Raw genomic sequence first — 17,482 nt, forward strand, 5'->3', positions numbered from 1 at the left:
GATTTAAAATGATTCCACACAGAAAGCACTTAACACATACACATATACAAATACCTCCAACCAACCCAAACATTTTAAAAACTAAGACTGTATCATCAAATAGGGAAGAATGAGTGTGTGTTGCATCTACCTACTGTATTAATCTAAGTTCAGTCAGAAAAACAGAAGCCACTCTATATTTTTCAAGTGTGAAAGGCTGTAATGTAGAAAATTACAGTTTTGTAAACTGTTGGAAGGGCTGGAGGAGTGACCATCTCAGCTTGCACTTGAAGGAGTGATTCTCAAACGTTCACTTGTAAGTGGCTACAAATGGGAAGCTCACCTAATTATCTTAGCTTGCAAAACCAATGAGTGTGATTCTTAAGAAAGTCACCCAGAAGCTGCTTTAAACCCCAAGTCTGGCTATGCATCTGCCTGCAACAACCAGTGAAGAATAATGGTCTCTCCTCTTCCATCTCACCCTGGTGACTCTAACCTAGGCCTATAGAGAGAAGGGGATTCTGGGAAATATGGTTCCAGGTGTCTCCTCTGCATCCCAGAAAAGACGTTAGAAGGGGTGGTGATGATGATGATTCACAGAAAATCCAGTGCAGCTATATTTTATAGCATAGCCTCAGCAGAAAACCATTAGGGTACCAGAAATGCTATTTAAAAATATTGTGGTAAAATATGCATAACATAAAATTATCATTTTTAAGTGCACAGTTCAGTGTCATTAAATACTTTCACATTGTTATACAGCCATCACCTCTATCCATCTCTAGACCTTTTTCTTCTTCCCAGACAGAGACTCTGTATTATTAAACAATTTATCTCTTCATCCCTCCCTCCCCCAGCCCCTGGTAACCTCTAATCTACTTTCTGTCTCTGAATTTGGCTATTCTAGGTACCACATGTAAGTGGAATCATACAAGATTTGTCCTCTTGTGTCTGACTTATTTCACTTAGCATAATGTCATCAAGATTCATCCATTTTTGTAGCATGTATCAGAATTCATTCCTTTTTAAGACTAAAAAATATTCCATTGTATATATGTGTATACCATATTTTGTTTATCCATTCTTCTGTTGATGGACACAAGTTATGCAACCATCTACATACTTGCCCAGGAACCTGGGAAACATCTAGTTTCCTTCCCCTCCTTCATCTCCTTCATCCAACCTGTCAGCAGGTACTATCAGTTCACCACTTCAGTATCCTTCAAATATATTCTCTCCTACCAATTCTCATTGTTATGCCTTAGTTCAGAGTCTTCATCATCTCTCAGGTTACTCAAACAGCCTCTAAGCAGTCTCCTCACCTTCTGTCTTGCTGCCCCCCAGAGTGATCTTTCCATCATATACCCTTCAGTGACTGCTTGCACACGGCTCTTCATGACCTGATTGTGGTCTCTTTACCCTTTCTGCCCCATCCCATGCTGGCCTTAGCTACCTGGGTTCCAATTCTGGCTGCACCTCTTACTGTGTAATGATGGACAAGTCATTTAATATGTGTTGTGCCAAACATAATAGGGGGACACGGAGATGAATTAGACAAAGTCCCTGCACTCAGAGAGCTCTCACATATGTCAATGAATCATTGCACTGCAGGATAATAAGTGCGATACTCCAGGAACATACAAAATGTTCTATGGTTAATAGGGAATCGTCTGTCTCCAGAGAAGTGTGAGGGCGATATTGGAGCTGTGCAGCAGAGCCTACTCATGTCCTCCCAAATCCATTCTTCTCTTCTTCCTGAGTAATATAGCTCTTTCCCAGCTGGGAATACAGCCATCCAGAATAAAGACTACATTTCCCATTCTCCTTTTCAGCTAAGTGTAGCCATGTGACTATGTTCTGACCAATGGGATGTCAGTAAAGTGGTAAGAACAATTTCTGGGATGTGTCTTTAAAGGAAGGGTACATGTCCTTCTTTCTGCTGGCTGGGAGGTAGACTTGATGGCTGGAGCTGAAGCAGCTGAAACTTGGACATGAGCCTTTTGCTGAGGATGATAGTGCAACAAGACAGAAGGAGCCTTGATTGGCCTATGTTTACATAAGAGAGATACAGAATTCCATTTTGTTTAAGCTATTCTCTTTCTCCTTTTTTTTTTTTTTTTTTTTTTTTGGCATTTGCAGCTAAGCCGAATCTTAACTAATACAAACTAAGTCTGAAAAAAATGAATATAAGTTCACTAAGGAATATTTCAAACAGAGGGAATGGCAGGTACGAAAGCTTAGGGTCCTGAAAGAGGTGGTATGCTCAGGGAATGCCAAGGGTTTGTGTGGCAGGAGATGAGGCCAGAAGTGGGTTGGGAATAGCCACAGCAGAGCATGGACTGAATAAGGAGGACCATGGCAGGGAGACCTGCTGGGGGCTACAAATGTGATCAAGGTGAGAGACAGTGGTGTGGTGAAATGACTAGTGGTGGAAATGGAGGGGAGGAGATCGATTCAAGATACATTTAGAAGCAAAAATCAGGAGTTTATGAATGTGTGTGTTTAAGTATATGGAGTGGGTATATATCATCAGAGGAAGTCTGGGCTTTTTGGCTTCTCCTTCTCAGAGGCCTTGTGGGTGGAGTTCAGCCTTTCCCCATGGGGAGAATCCTTCTTTTGTTCCCATTCTTTGGGCCCAATGTCCCTGGCCCAGATGCCTCTCATGATGTCATCTTCACCCCATCAAACTTCCCCAGCTTGTTCCAGGATTATTTCATAAAGTGGGAGGTGGGTGGGTCTTCAACCCTATAAATACTGGCTCTTCCCAGGCTGCCTGAGTAGCCCGTGGTGGAGGTGTCAAGGGCTGCTCAGGTTCAGGCTGGCAGCTGGACACTGTCCCTGTCTGGCTGGGGCACAGTGCTTCTGGGCAGTTGAGTAAGAGCGGGGCCCTCAGCAGACAAACAGGCTTGTCTCTGTTGGTGGGTCAGTCAGTAGGTCCACAGGAAGGTTGGAAGTCAAGGGGTTTGGGGGACCTGGGTGAGGAGTTCAGGCCCACTCCTTGTAAAACTTTCCAGGAAGCACTTTTCTACTGGGGCAGCATCCAGATACTAGGGTACTCATTAACCCCCTGGGTGCCAGGAAAGGGCAGGAGGTAAGCACTGGGAGGCAGCTGAGGTCATCCTTCTTTGAACCTCCACGTGGTATTTACTCAGAGCAATTGTTGCCACAGGCCCAGGCCCTGGACTATAAAACGGAATGTCTGCTCTCTGTGCCCAGAACTGAGCAGGTGAGCAGCCAGGGCAGAGGGATGTGGGTTGGAGTCCTAAGGGAGGGGACTGAGCAGAGAGCTGTGGGTGGGAACTAAGAACTAAGGACCTCCTCTTGGAGCACTTTGGCAGAGCAGCTTCTTCCCCCACCCCCAGGATACCTCAGTTTTCCCAGCCATGAAATGGGGGCAGGAATAGGTGAGCAGGGGAGTGGTGGCAAAAGTGGCCGAGGGAGCTGCTCCTGGGGTCTCCTGGGTGGGGCGGGGTGGGGGGAAACCTTTACAAAGCAGTTTGAGCTCCACAAACTCCATATGATGTGATGAGGTGAAAAAGGAGCCCCCCCAACCCATCCCAGGAAGACACCCTTTCCCTCCCAGCCACATTCAACTAGGTCAGTCCTCTTAAGCCCTGATAGCTCTGTGCTCCCTACACCCAGGGGAGGGTTAACAGATTTGGGGCAGGGTCCCCTGGGGAAGTCCCCTGGGAGGTGTCCCTTCTTTGCTTCTTCACTCTCACCAGGCCTCCATTCGCCTTTCTTCTCAGAGAACATCATGGCAAGTGTGGCTGCAGTTCTGACCTGGGCTCTGGCCCTCCTCTCAGGTGGGTCTCCAACCCTGACTTCACTGTGGAGGTGTGGGTGGAGGCTGGACTGAGGGGTCCGTCCACCCTGGGGGAGGAAACCCAGCCCCTGTTCACCCGCTCCCTCTCCACAGTGCTTTCAATCACCCAGGCACGGAAAGGCTTCTGGGACTACTTCAGCCAGAGCAGCAGGGACAAAGGCAGGGTGGAGCAGATCCAGCAGCAGAAGCTGGCACGGGAGCCCGCGTGAGTGGCCAGGGCAAGGGGTGCGGGCAAAGGGAGAAGACACCCAGAGGGTGGGATGACGCACTGCCTGATTCCTCAACCTTGTGGTCCTCCCTGGGAAGAGAACAGAGCGGCGCTAGTTCTGCCCTCTATCCTGGTCTTCCTGGGCTGTTCAGCAACCCCTGCCGGCAGCCTCCGCCTTTGATCTCTCTTTAGCTGCTGCCTCCATGCCCGCTGAGGCGTGGGACCAGAGAGCAGGGGAGAGGACCCCCCATTGCAGCCTCCAGAACGAAAGGATTATGTGAGAGTCCAGGTGCCTCCGTGCACAAGGAATTGGAAGTGTTGACCTGGATATGCGTGTGCCATGTGTTTGCACTTCCTGTGGGAGGAGTCATGGTTGGCTTGGGTTAGTACTAGAGACCCGGCTCTGGGGCCACCGCCCTGCATCCTTGGTTTCTCCATAGGATCAGTGAGTGATGTCTTTGGGGCAAAGGAGATGAGGGGGCTAGCAGTCTGATGGCCTGATTGTCTCCTTCCCCAGGAGCCTGAAAGACAGACTTGAGCCAGACCTCAGCAATATGGACAACTTCCTGGAAAAGCTGGGCCCTCTGAATGGGCAAGGGAGGGAGCCTCCCGGGCTCCCACGCGACCCGGTGGGCATGCGGCAGCAGCTGCAGGATGAGCTGGAGGAAGTGAGGGAGCGTCTGGAGCCCTACATGGCGGAGGTGCACGAGCGCGTGGGCTGGAACCTGGAGGGGTTACGGCGGCAGCTGCAGCCCTACACGGTGGAGCTGATGGAGCAGGTGGCCCTGCGCGTGCAGGAGCTGCAGGAGCAGTTGCGCGTGGTCGGAGAGGGCACCAAGGCCCAGCTGCTGGGGGGCGTGGAAGAGGCGCGCAGCCTGCTGCAGGAGCTGCAGAACCGCGTGGCACACCACACTGGCCGCGTCAAGGCGCTCTTCCACCCGTACGCGGAGCGCCTGGTGACCGGCATCGGGCACCACGTGCAGGAGCTGCACCGCAGCGTGGCGCCGCACGCGGCCGCCAGCCCGGCGCGCCTCAGCCGCTGCGTGCAGGTGCTCTCGCGCAAGCTCACGCTCAAGGCCAAGGCCCTGCACACGCGCATCCAGCAGAACCTCGACCAGCTGCGCGAAGAGCTCAGCGCCTTTGCCGGCGCCGGCGCTGACGGTGCGGAGGAAGAGGCCCAGCCGGACCCCCAGGTGCTGTCTCAGGAGGTGCGCCAACGACTCCAGGCTTTCCGCCACGACACCTTCCTGCAGATTGCCGCCTTCACCCGCGCCATTGACCAAGAGACCAAGCAGATCCAGCAGCAGCTGGCGCCGCCTCCGCCAGGCCACAGCGCCTTCGCTCCAGAATTCCTACAAGGGGACGGAGGCAAGGCCCGGAGCGAGCTGCAGGCCCGTCTCGACGACCTGTGGGAAGACATCAACTACAGCCTTCGCGACCATAGTCCCGGCCATCTGGGGGAGCCCTGAGGGTCTACTTGTCCACGTCCCAGATTCTTGTCTGGGGAGCCCACGATCTGAGCCTCTAACATAGCTATGTCCTTGACAGTGGCCTGTTGGGCAGAGGGTGGAGGGCCCTGCACAGGATAGCTGAGGTCACCCAAAGGGCTGTTGTCCTAGGCCATCCAGCCTCCTGCAATTCCCCCGTCCGGATGCATTACATTCACCAGGCTTTGCAAACCCGGCTTCCCGTGCTCATTTGGGAATCCTCCTGAGTTGCTCCATTCTGGGGTGGTGGGAGAGGGCGGGACGGAGGCACTGTATGTGCAGGGTCATTATGTGCAAGCCTGTTGCCATGGTGCTGGAAGCCTGTGCCTCTTCGTCCCAGGGCCAGGCTCTGATCACTTCTGGCCACCTGGTGGCCACTGCTAGAGCTGGTACACAGAGAGGAGCTCTTTTCTCCCCAGGGCTGCCATGACAGCTTCTGTTGGGGGAAGAGAAGGGAGAAAGAGCAGAAAATATGATGAAGAGAACATGTGATGGTGTGTGTGTATATATCCCTGCTGGCTGATGCTGGTGGGGACAAATGGTGTGGGTCGTGATGGGAGGGAGCAGAGCCTGGATTTCCTTACATAACACTACATCTAAACAGCTGACCGAGCCCTCCAATCTGTGAGGGCTACCTAAACTCTCTGGGGAGCCTACTGTGTGCCCTCCCCATCTCTGGCCCCTCCCTCCCGACTCCCAGGCGGAAGTCTAGATTTCTGACACAAATGAAATAGATGCTTATGATGGAAGCTTATTTGCCTGGTGTGACTCTCATTTGGACTATGTCTGAAATCAGTGGCCTCACCACTATCCCCAAAGCACACCCATCACCCCCCTTCAGTCCCTCGCTACTCTTTCTCATTGACCTCCTCCTAGTCCAGGTGTATCGGAGGGGTGTTGCTCTGGCTGGGCTGACAGCTGTTTGTCACACCTGTGGTGTGCCTGGGTTAGAGACCCTTCCTCTGCACCTGCACTGTTCACCAGCCTGCTTACCACAGGACGGTGTGCACGAGGTATAGGCCCCTGAGGTGGCCTGTCTTCTTTGTCCCGGCTGGTCCAGATTTTGAATGGCCTCTTTTTTGACTGTCCCTCTTTTTATGACTGACCCTCTTCTTGGACCCTCAAACTCATACCCCCACCCCCACCCCCATTCCCCATGTACAGATTCACCTGGGGGCAACCAAGCTCCTCATAGCTCCCTGGGAAGTCTGAAATTGGGGGTGGGTGAAGTGGAGGGAAGAGGAGAGAGGAAAGGGTAAACACACCCAGTCCAGTACCCTTAGAACGTCCCGGGCAGCACCCTTTCCTCCCGGCTCAGCCCACCCTGCACAGAGTTCTCACTGCCACACTCCCTCATAGCACAGACCCCATCTGAATCTGGCCTCATCATGCCTGCAGATTGGATCTCTTCCATGACACCCTAGATTTAGCACCAGAACTGGGAGAAAGGTGCCCAGGGAGAGGAGGTGCTGCAAAGGAAAGTTTACCCCCCAGAGAGGTGTTTTTGTTGTTGGTGGTTAGGAGATCAGGAGGGGTGAGTCAGCTGGGGTTGGATGTGGTGGGGATGAGCCAGTAGGGGTAAAAGTGAGGGCTGTATTTGAGGCTGGAATTTGGGCAGGTGTTTATGAGGACAGAAATAGGGAGTGAGAAGAACAGAAAGGGAGAGAGATTGAGGGACTAAGGGAGGGTGATCTAGAGCCGAGGCAGCATCTGGCCCAACGGCGGATCCATGCAAACCCAGGGCGGAGCGCACCTCCTCGGGGATACCGATGGACGGCCAGGCCCCTTGCCGTCAAGCCTCTCGTAGTTAGACTTGTGGACTAATAGAACCCAGTACAGCGGAGCTATTGCAAAGGAGCAAAAAACTGCCCTGGGTCTGAGAGGACGCCCTGGGGTCAGTGACCCCTGAATTGAGGTGGAGGCAAAGCCTGGATCCGGCTGGCTTTGTAAGTCTGGACCGAATAATCCCGGCAACTGGGAAAGCGTGTCACGTACTGTTCCCCGAGGGGAGTCCTCGGCCTCTTTAAGGATGGGCGGGGCGGTAGCTGGCGGAAGTGCCGGAGGAAGGGGTGGGGCCAAGAGAGACGCAGAAGACCGAAGTTGGGGCCTGAGCTGCGCGTGGTCATGTTGGCCAGTGGGGCTGTGGATCCCGGGCTCCCGGGGACTGCTGCCGCCCCCTCGCCCGTCCCGGCCCGAGAGCCCGGGCCGGGGCACTTGTTCCGGCCTATTAGCGCTGATGACGAGGAGCAGCAGCCTACCGAGATCGAGTCGCTGTGCATGAACTGCTACCGCAATGTGAGGCGGGGGCGCGGCCGCGGGCGGCTGGAGGGTTGGGCTGAGGAGGGGAGGAGCGGGGGTCGGCGACCTGGCCAGGCTGGTCCAGTTGGGGACCCGGAGGCGAGGCACGCCCAGGGGTCAGTAGATGGGGGATGGGGGTTTCATTGGTTCTTTCCCTAACTGTCTTCTGCTTCCCTAGGGCATGACGCGCCTCCTCCTCACCGAGATCCCCTTCTTTAGAGAAATAATCGTGAGCTCCTTTTCCTGCGAGCACTGTGGATGGAACAACACGGAGATCCAGTCGGCAGGCAGGATACAGGACCAGGGAGTGCGCTATACTTTGACCGTCAGGGCCCAGGAGGTGAGAGGAGCCCAGAGCAGTTACCCTAGTGTCCTAGAGAAAGCTTGGGGACTGGAGTCACAGCTCTGGTCCAGGTGGTCGGACCTCAAATAAATCCACTTAAGTGTTCAAGCCTCAGATTCCTCCTTTGTAAAATGGCGTTGGTGCTGTCATCTGCTCAGGTGAGGTAAGACTTGTGAAAGTGCTTTGTAAGCTTTGTCAGAAAGTATCAAATGAGCAGTAGTTGTTATGGATAGTACTCTCATCGTTTGGGTAGCTGGTTTTCACATCAAGGTACTATTCCGCAGGAGTAGTCCGGACTCCCCCTAGTGGAGAGAGGAAGAGACAGCTGGGCTGGGGCCCCTGATGGCGGGGCGGGGTGGGGCAGGCACGCACTCTTGTTATTTCCTGAGAAGAACCTGTATTGTTGAGACGTCTGTGGACTGAAGGTTTTTCTTTCTGCGCAGGACATGAACAGAGAAGTAGTGAAGACTGACTCTGCCACCACAAGGATCCCAGAGCTGGATTTTGAAATTCCTGCCTTCAGCCAGAAAGGAGGTAAGTTTAAGGTCAGAGTGTTTGCACTGTTCATGCCTAGCTCAAATCTTACTTTCTTGCAAAACTGCTGGTGCCAGGTCTAGTGGCTTGTGTGTGGGTTTGGCCACATCATTGTGATCTTCATTGGTTTAACATAAGCAGAAAGCTTTGGTAAAGCAGCTTAAGATAGTATTGGGTTGGCCAAAAGCTTCGTACGGGTTTTTCCACAACATCTTACAGAAAAACCAGGATGAACTTTTTGGCCAACCCAATATATAGTGATGTACTGTGTAAGACTGTGATGTACTTATTACAGAATTTTCTGTAATAATCACTCTTATTAGAGGTGAATGGAACCTTGTTCCCTGCCTCCTTATTTTACAGGTGAAATCAAGGCCCAGAGAGTTCAAGTGAACTGCCCAGGATCATACAGGCACTTGATAGCAAAGTGAAGACTGACCAGTCTTTTGTTCTTACTCACCAGCTCTGACTACTGTTGAAGGATTGATCAGCCGTGCTGTCTCTGGCCTGGAGCAGGATCAGCCCACACGAAGGGTGAGCTGGGGTTTTCTGATTGCAGCAGCTCAAGGAAAAATTATTTATGTACACTTGTTCACCTTCCCATGTGGCTGAACTGTCTCTGATTGAATGTTGGAGAACTGTGGGGGGAAGCACACAGTGATGTTATAGCTTCCTGGATGTTGCATACGCTGTACCACTATCCTTTCCACTTCCCCTCCCCCACTGTACATTGAGGCCTCTTCTCAGACAGACACTGTAACATTACCTCCGAAGAGCCTTTCCTGATACTCTTGGGCTTATCTGTGCTTCCTGAGTGTTCCATTGTATCTTATGTTTATTATGACATTTCATATATACATATATATATATGTATGAAATAATATAATTGCAAATTTAGTCACCTGTCTTCTTAACTGGCTGTGGAGACCCATGAGAGGGCTCTGGTTTATTTACTGTTGTCTATAACCTGGCACAAGTGCCTGGACTAAATGGCTGAATGAGTGAGAAAATGAGGCTCATCTGGCACCACCCATAAACTTCAAACTTATTTGCTACTTCTTATTGTGAAGCCTGAGTCTCTGTTCCCAGTCACACTAAGACAGGTGGTGACTTCCTGTTGGAAGTGACGGGGGCATAAGTTCTATCACCAGGGCTGATCTTTTACTCTTTGTTCCTGTCAGGCGAATGAAGAAGCCATGGCTGAAAGAATTGATGAGTTCATTGTCAAACTGAAGGAGCTAAAGCAAGTGGCCTCTCCCTTCACCCTGGTGAGTACTGAGGGATTCCAGGTGCCCTAGATTTAGGGCAGGAGAGACCATTAAGACTGTCTGAGCTTTTTCTGTGGTGCCTCAGTGGTCTGTTGGTAGGTGGAGGATCGTACATGATTTCTTGTTGTAACTGCTCTCTCTTTACCCATCTGTTAGATCATTGATGATCCCTCAGGGAACAGCTTTGTGGAAAACCCATATGCTCCCCGGAAAGATGATGCCCTGGTGATCACACACTATAATCGGACTCTACAGCAGGAAGAGAAGCTGGGGCTCCAGGTAAGTGCACTGAAGAAGCCACAAGAATGCTCTGGAATTATCTTGCACTCCGATTGCTTGGAGTCAGTGGGAACTTATTTTGCTGCTGCCGCCCTGTGTACGCTGTCTCAGCATGTGTGTGCCTCCCCTCTAGCTCACTTAAGGACTTTGGGTAAACTTTACAACACAGGACATCCGTGGCTGTGATCCTATCCTAAACTCTGTTCTGCCCTTGCCTGGGGCTTTGCTCTCCAACTTCTCTGTTAAACCCACGAGGTGGCAGCTGATGTAAGCAAACCAGAGCATTTTCTCTCACTCTGGGGCAGGGTGTTGGGGAGGCTGAGGTCTGCGTGCCAACGTATGATTTGCATCTCTGCTACTTTAGGCAGAGGAACCAGAAGAGAAACCAGAAGAGGAAGATCTCAGAAACGAAGTGAGTCACATTGGCAACTGTGGAGGAAGGAGCAGAGTGGTGGGCTGAGACTGACGGTGTTCACGGGTGGCCGCCAGTGTGCCAGCTGAATGTCTTTAGCCTGAGCAGGTTTCACCCGCCTGGGAGGGCTCAGTCTACGTCCCCCTGTTGTGTTCCAGGTGCTCCAGTTCAACACCAACTGCCCGGAGTGCAATGCTCCGGCCCAGACCAACATGAAGCTAGTTCGTATCTTTTGTCGGGCAGTTGGGTTGCTCTTCATCTGACTCAGGCATGAAGATGATATTCAAGCTGGAGAGTACTCCCTTCAGGGAAAGCACAAGGCTTTATTCTGAGTGATGAGAGGGATGCTGCCTTTGATGAGACCGTGCACCTTGGCTTTTGGGTTCAAAGAGAGAATTAGGCCATGGTCTCTAGGCTCCTGCGTGTGGCCTGAGCCATGTCAACAAACACTGATGAACAGCGATCGCCATGGGTGGTGACCTTGCCCTCTTCTGGGGGGCTGTCTGAGTTAGGTTGCTTCTTATGATCTGTTTCCTGCAGTCCTGAGACCAGCAACTGTGTGTTTGTGGGGTTTGGATTTGTTCTTCCCCAGAGGGTGGTCTTGCTATCCTGGAAGCAGATTTCCTTAATTCCATCTTCCAGAAATTCCCCACTTTAAGGAGGTTATCATCATGGCTACCAACTGCGAGAACTGCGGCCATCGGACCAATGAGGTGGGTGGGCTTCATTGTTTGGGAAGAGTAGCTTTCATCCTTTCTGAAGCTGCTTAGGGTGAGGAGCTCTTGAACTAGAAATTAGCTTAGAGAAGAAAAGTTAGAGATAGCGTAACTTGTTGAAGACATTCAAAGTTGGTTATACGGAAGAGAGAGACCCACTTTTTGACCTAAGGCTCAGAGGGATGGAAGAGCAGGGAGGCAGATTTTGACTCAATAATAAAAAACTTTCTAGGTCTATCTGAATATAGAGTGGGCTGCCTTGGAGGGTTGTAAATTCCCTTTCCCTGAGTGTATTCAAGCATAAGCTGTTTAAATTCTTAAACCAGAAAATTATAAAGGGAATCTACACACTAGTTGCAGTTGGAAGTCCCTTTCAGCCCCAAGAGTCATTTTTTTAACTGTGAATTCAGTTTCTTGGCAATCTGGGGTAAATCTTTGGCAGGCCGCTGGTGCTGGGCACTCTGCTCCTGGCCAGCTTTCAGTGATTTTGGTTTGGGTGACTGCTGCCACTGTTGGTTTAGAAGGCACTGTCCTTGGTAGCCATTAGTGGGCCTGATTGGAGGTCCAAGCCTACTCCCCCAACTTGCCCGGGTCTCCCCGCACCAGGTGAGGATGGGCGTCTCCTCTGCTGCTGCTCCTGACACTGTTGTCTGTTGCAGGTGAAATCTGGAGGAGCAGTAGAGCCCTTGGGCACCAGGATCACCTTCTACATCACCGATCCCTCAGATATGACTAGAGACCTGCTCAAGGTAACAACCTGCTTGGGGAAGTGACTCTCCTCTGCACATGGCTGTCTCTGTCGAGGGGGAATCTGTGTTTTCTCAATCGTGTCCTGGCGTTGTGAGGTACCTCCTTACTTCCTTGGGTTTGAGGATCCCTGAGCAGAGTTAATCCATGGTAGGAAGTGCAGATTCAGAAGGTGACCCATAAGCTCTTTCTGATGACTTGGCAGCCTTTTGCCTCTAGTGTCTGTGAGGGCCCTTGTTTCTGATCTCTAATGACAGGATGCCTGCCAGCTTGGAGCCATGACTCAGAATGCCCCCTTTTAAGGTTGGTTCCAGGAGTGAGTCTAGCTTTAATTGGAGATTCAGAGAAAACTGGGACAGCTGACTTTGTCCCCAGATTATCACTGGTGGTACTAATTTGGCAGGAGGACTCTGGTTAGCTTTCTCTAGCAGCTCCTGATTTAAAGCCTAATTTGATCTCTCATCTCACAGTCCGAGACATGTAGTTTGGAAATCCCAGAGCTGGAATTTGAACTGGGAATGGCTGTCCTCGGGGGCAAGTTCACCACACTGGAGGGGATACTGAAAGACATCCGGGAACTGGTGAGTCCCCTGAGTATAGTGCATGGCATCTTCCGCAGCGCAGCTGTGGGGAAGGGGCTAGAAGGCTGCAAAGGTCCTAGTTTTTGGAGCTGATAACTGAGGTTTCTTTGCTTTAAAGCTGATTCGAGAGACTTAAATATTATTTTGGATTGTGATGATAAGTTTGTTGGAAATTCAGAATGGAAATTCTCAGGCCTAATTCTGGGCTGATGTAGATATTTTGCGGTTTTGGATAAGTCATTTATTTCACTGTAAAATGGGGTCATGAGGGTCCTTCCAGCACCTAAAAAAATCCCGAACATACATATATATGTGTGTGTTGACTTAACCCATATGTTTATCCTCTTAATGAATCATTTCGCTTAACTGATGATCAGTCGTCGGGCGTTTTGTCTTTGTAAATTATACTTTATTTTGCACTTCTTCCAATGAGGACTAGAGATCATGTTTAAGAACATTTCTATAGTTTTTGTTTCACGTTGCCCGTTATCATCTTGGCAGATTAATTCACACTGTTTTAGGGGTGGCCGCCTAGGTCAGAAAGGCGGTGCGGCATAAATGGAGACCAAGCTTCCCTGACAGGCACCCCTGTCACCCTGCACCAGGTTTATGGTTAAGCCTATCAAACATGGAGCCAGTATTCTAGCAATTTGGATGCCATTTATTGCAGGTGACCAAGAACCCTTTCACACTGGGCGACAGTGCCAGTCCTGGCCAGACAGAGAAACTGCAGGAGTTTAGCCAGAAGTTGGACCAGGTGAGAGGACTCTGGCTGGTCACTGCTTGTGGTCCTGGGGCTCCAGTGAACAAGAAGCTGCATACCCTTTCTTGCCACATGTAAACATCTAACCGACATGTTGGGGATTCTCTTGGTTTCTGATATCCCATGCCACCTCCTTTCTTGGTTTTCTCCCTTTTTTTTGTTGGAGCATCTTCTCCAGTAGCTTCTTAAGAAAATGCATGGGAAGTAAAATTTCTGAGACTTTGCGTGTCTGAGAATTTTTTTATTCCACTTTTAAAAAATAATTAATTAATTAATTAATATTTTAATTTTGGCTGCACTGAGTCTTCGTTGCTGCACACGGGCTTTCTAAAGTTGCGGCGAGCGGGGGCTACTCTTCCTTGTGGTGCGCGGGCTTCTCCTTGCGGTGGCTTCTCTCGTGGAACACGGGGTCCAGGCGCGCGGGCTTCAGTAGTTGCGGCACGTGGGCTCAGTAGTTGTGGTTCGCGGGCTCTAGAGTGCAGACTCAGTAGTTGTGGTGCTGCACGGGCTTAGTTGCTCCGTGGCATGTAGGATCTTCCCAGACCAGGGCTCGAACCCGTGTCCCTTGCATTGGCAGGCGGATTCTTAACCACTGCACCACCAGGGAAGTCCTTATTCTACTCTTATATTAGATTAATGGCTGGGAATAGAATTCTAGGATGGAAATAATTTTTTATCAGAATTTCTAAGGTCTTCTAGTTTCCCACTAATGTCTTTCAGTTTCCCAGTTTGGCTGTTGAGAAGTTTGAAGGCATTCTGATTCCCTATCTTTTGTTTGTGACCTATTCTTGTGATACTTTTGTGTCCCCTGTGACGTAAAATTTCAGGATGTGACTTGGTGTATGTGGGTCAATTTTCAACCATTGTTGCTAAGCACTTGGTGGGTTCTTTGAATCTGGAAACTCATGTGGCTCAGTTCTAGGACGTAAAAAGTATTCTATTGCTTCCCCTCTGTTCTCTCTTTCTGAAATCCCTATGTTTTGGATGTTAGACTGACTTGTCTGGTCTTCTGTAATTTACTTATTTTTTTGTCCTGTTTTCAGTTTCTTTGTGTTTGCACTACTCTTGGAGATTATCTTAATTTTCCAACCCTTCAATTGAGTTTTTCATTTCCACTGACATTTTTATTTTCCAAGTGGCTTTTGGTCTTTCAATACTTTCTCCTCCTTTTAAAAAAATAGCATCCTGTTGTTTTAAGGATGTAGTATTTTTTTCTGTTTGAGAATATTAATGTTGAGTTGTGTTTTTTTTTTGACATTTTATTTTCCTCGCATAGTTTCCATTTCCTCTTAAGTTTTTTGTTTTTTTTTTTTTCCATTTGATGTCTGTCTTTCAATGTTAGGGGCTTTGCTCACATGTCTGGTAATCATTGGTTATCTATTTAAAAGTAGAGGACTAAAACACCTGAGTGGGGTGAGTCTTATTGACGTTGGGCTCGTTGGAGGGGGATCTAGCTTAGCCAGTTTGTTGAGGTAACTCCAGTGCCAGAGTTGTTAGGTGTTTCCTCTTGGGCTGGTCAGATTCCCATCGGTGGGTGTTCCATTTCCTGTCTTGAGGGTGAAGGCTTGGCTGGCTGTGTTCTGAGAGCTGAGTGTGGGAAGAGGGCTGGGGTGTGTGTACGTCTGTTTCCAATAAGGGTACATTCACTTAACCTTCTGTTCTTGATTCCTTTCCCTCTACCCTCAACTGGGCCAGTGTCCTGCAGTCCGTAGTGTGCTGTGGTAACTTCTCCACAGAATTCTCTGTCTTTTATTGGTGTGGGGGGAGGGCAATCGTTGGTCTGTTTGGAATGGGAGAGGAGATTAGGGATGCCGGATTGCTTCTTAAATAGCTGTCAAAAGTCCTTATTTTAGATTCTCCACTCCACCTCTAGAGGTACCTTCATTTCACCAATTCTTAAAACTTTGGGGGATTCTGCAATGTAAATCGGGTTGGTTTCTGTGTGGCAGACGTAGTGCCTTCCTGCCAGCAGCTATGTAAGATGTACATGCTCATGCTGTGTTCTGTCTCCTTCAGATCCTTGAGGGCAACATGAAGGCCCACTTTGTTATGGATGATCCAGCAGGAAACAGCTACTTGCAGGTACTGTAGCCCTTCCCTGGTATTTCACAGAGATATCTTTTCTGACCTTCCTTAAATATGTATCATTTCTCCAGAAACTGAGAGACTTAATTCTAAATGAACTGCTTTTTATCAAGGAACCGTTTAGCAGAAATTGGAACATAAGAAAGGAAGGGGAAGGTGTATGGGACTGTAAGTGTGTGTCAAGAGGGGGAAAAAGGAGACTCCCAGGTTCCTTCTTCCTCTAGTCTAGCTCGAGTCCCAGCTCTAAGTCCAGCAGTGGCGTTTTCATCTTGCAAATCTGACCGTGGATTGAGGAGAAATGGTGCCTTGTCCAGAGGCCAAGATGGGAAAAGGCTTTAAGCTGACTAGGGAGATATTCTGGTGATTAACAGTAACTTTAACATTTATTGAGCAGTTATTATGGGTCAGGCAAAACTCTTCTAAAGTCTCTCCACTGTTAAGACTATGCTACTCTCTTCGTAAGAAGGTGCAGATAGAAAGTTTTTCTCTCCGCAGTCCCACTTCTAGCCCATGTGGGTTCTGTTGCTGCCCACGAGTTGAGCCTAGCCATGGGGTGTTGGAGGCCCTTAAAAAGAGAATAAAGGGACTTCCCTGGTGGTCCAGTGGTTAGGACTCTGTGCTTCCACTGCAGGGGGCGCACGTTCAATCCCTGGTCAGGGAGTTAAGATCCCGCATGGTGTGCGGCCAAAAACAAAACAAAACAAAACAAAAGGAATAAACGCCTCATTAAGGTCTTGGGGAAGTGGGAATTGGAAGCTGCCTGGGGGAGGGGGGATGGCAGGATGGCACAGGCACTGATGGTCTGTCCTTGGCCTTGCAGAACGTGTATGCACCTGAAGACGATCCTGAGATGAAGGTGGAGCATTATAAGCGCACATTTGACCAAAACGAGGAACTGGGGCTCAACGACATGAAGACGGAGGGCTATGAGACAGGTCTGGCTTCCCAGCGGTAGCAGTGGGAGGTTCCCGGCCAGCCTCCAGCGCTGCTCAGACCACGGGGCTATTTATTGCTATTGGAAAAGGCTGGAGTGGCCTCCCCACCAGGCCTTGCCCATGTGGGGAGGACACCTGGTCTGAGTCGGAGATCTGAGCATACTTTCTGAACAGTTTGTGACGGAAATGCAAGCCTCTTGGGTTACTTGACCTTGTTTTGGAGGATTTGAATTGGCCTGGGAAGAAACCCAGAAATGAACCATCGGGCATGTCATTGTTACTTTTTTCCTATCAAGTCTTTACCCTCCCTCCACACAATGCTCTCTCATGTCGAGCTGGAACTCTGAAGAGCTGGAGAAGGTGGAAGACGGCTACGTCTGGAGTTTGGAAGTTGGGTTGGGTATATAAAATACTGACTCTCAACAGGAAGAGAGTCTTCTGAGGGGAGGGAGTCTAGGACAGGTGAAGAAGTTCTCATTAAAATGGTGGCTTTCAAACAGCACTGGCCTCTGAAATCACTCTGTCCTTGTTTTTTTATTATTATTATTTTATTTTTATTTTTAGTTTTTGCACTCTGTCCTTGTTTGTTATGCTGGTAGAATTCAACCTCCTGAAGAACATTTTCTCCAGTGTGGCTACTGTAATTTGGGGACTGGAGCTGGCATTTCATTCATTCCTTCAACAGATGTTTGAGTGCTTGCTTTGTGCCCGGCACATCATAGAACTGAACAAAATAAAGCTCTGCTTTCATGGAGCTTCAAGTGTAGTGGGGAAAATTGGCAAACAGAGTGGGTGGGGGGTTGACAAGAAACCAACAAGTAGAACAGTGTCAGATTAATCACCATGTTATGGAGGAATGTCAAGCAGGGAAGGGGTCTGGGTAGTGCCAGGGAAGGCGGGGGCATTAGCTTTATTAGATGGAACTGCAGAGATAGGGCAAAGCTTAGACCATGCCACTGGTCGTGAATGCATTTGATCCTGCTTAACTGCCCTGTGAGGTAGGGTTAAGACCTGAGCTTAG

The 17,482-nt window shown here is 49.8% G+C and overlaps 2 protein-coding genes across 7 annotated transcripts; both read left to right on the forward strand.

The window, feature by feature from the left end:
• Positions 1-2,746: 2,746 nt before the first annotated feature.
• APOA5 (apolipoprotein A5) lies at positions 2,747-6,254 on the forward strand. Of its 4 annotated transcripts, none has more exons than XM_082411155.1 (5): positions 2,747-2,853; positions 3,149-3,205; positions 3,729-3,785; positions 3,899-4,010; positions 4,531-6,254. In XM_082411155.1, exons 3-5 carry the CDS (start codon positions 3,737-3,739, stop codon positions 5,480-5,482), a joined length of 1,113 nt encoding a protein of 370 aa, XP_082267281.1. In that variant the 5' UTR covers positions 2,747-2,853; positions 3,149-3,205; positions 3,729-3,736; the 3' UTR covers positions 5,483-6,254. The 4 variants fall into 4 exon arrangements, with proteins under 4 accessions (XP_082267281.1, XP_082267282.1, XP_082267280.1 ...); XM_082411156.1 differs by having other exon boundaries at positions 2,748-2,848; XM_082411154.1 differs by lacking the exons at positions 2,747-2,853; positions 3,149-3,205 and adding an exon at positions 3,217-3,383.
• Positions 6,255-7,561: 1,307 nt separating this feature from the next.
• On the forward strand, positions 7,562-16,963 carry ZPR1 (ZPR1 zinc finger). Of its 3 annotated transcripts, XM_082411132.1 has the most exons (14): positions 7,562-7,795; positions 7,977-8,138; positions 8,585-8,675; positions 9,139-9,209; positions 9,857-9,943; positions 10,100-10,222; positions 10,587-10,634; positions 10,793-10,859; positions 11,277-11,347; positions 12,010-12,099; positions 12,568-12,678; positions 13,349-13,435; positions 15,458-15,523; positions 16,347-16,963. In XM_082411132.1, exons 1-14 carry the CDS (start codon positions 7,625-7,627, stop codon positions 16,479-16,481), a joined length of 1,380 nt encoding a protein of 459 aa, XP_082267258.1. In that variant the 5' UTR covers positions 7,562-7,624; the 3' UTR covers positions 16,482-16,963. The 3 variants fall into 3 exon arrangements, with proteins under 3 accessions (XP_082267258.1, XP_082267259.1, XP_082267260.1); XM_082411133.1 differs by lacking the exon at positions 12,568-12,678; XM_082411134.1 differs by lacking the exons at positions 12,568-12,678; positions 13,349-13,435.
• The last annotated feature ends 519 nt before the right edge of the window (positions 16,964-17,482 follow it).

This window comes from Balaenoptera physalus (assembly GCF_965194825.1).
Source record: "Balaenoptera physalus genome assembly, chromosome: 10".
NCBI lineage: Eukaryota > Metazoa > Chordata > Mammalia > Artiodactyla > Balaenopteridae > Balaenoptera > Balaenoptera physalus.

Excerpts from the sequence above, each read along its gene's own strand:
- ZPR1 (XM_082411132.1), top strand. The coding sequence starts at position 7,625 with ATGTTGGCCAGTGGGGCTGTGGATCCCGGGCTCCCGGGGACTGCTGCC. Across the intron at positions 12,100-12,567 it reads TGACTAGAGACCTGCTCAAG|TCCGAGACATGTAGTTTGGA; the intron begins GTAACAACCTGC and ends CTCATCTCACAG. Across the intron at positions 15,524-16,346 it reads CAGGAAACAGCTACTTGCAG|AACGTGTATGCACCTGAAGA; the intron begins GTACTGTAGCCC and ends TTGGCCTTGCAG.
- APOA5 (XM_082411154.1), top strand. Across the intron at positions 3,786-3,898 it reads GGCTCTGGCCCTCCTCTCAG|TGCTTTCAATCACCCAGGCA; the intron begins GTGGGTCTCCAA and ends CCCTCTCCACAG. Across the intron at positions 4,011-4,530 it reads AAGCTGGCACGGGAGCCCGC|GAGCCTGAAAGACAGACTTG; the intron begins GTGAGTGGCCAG and ends CTCCTTCCCCAG.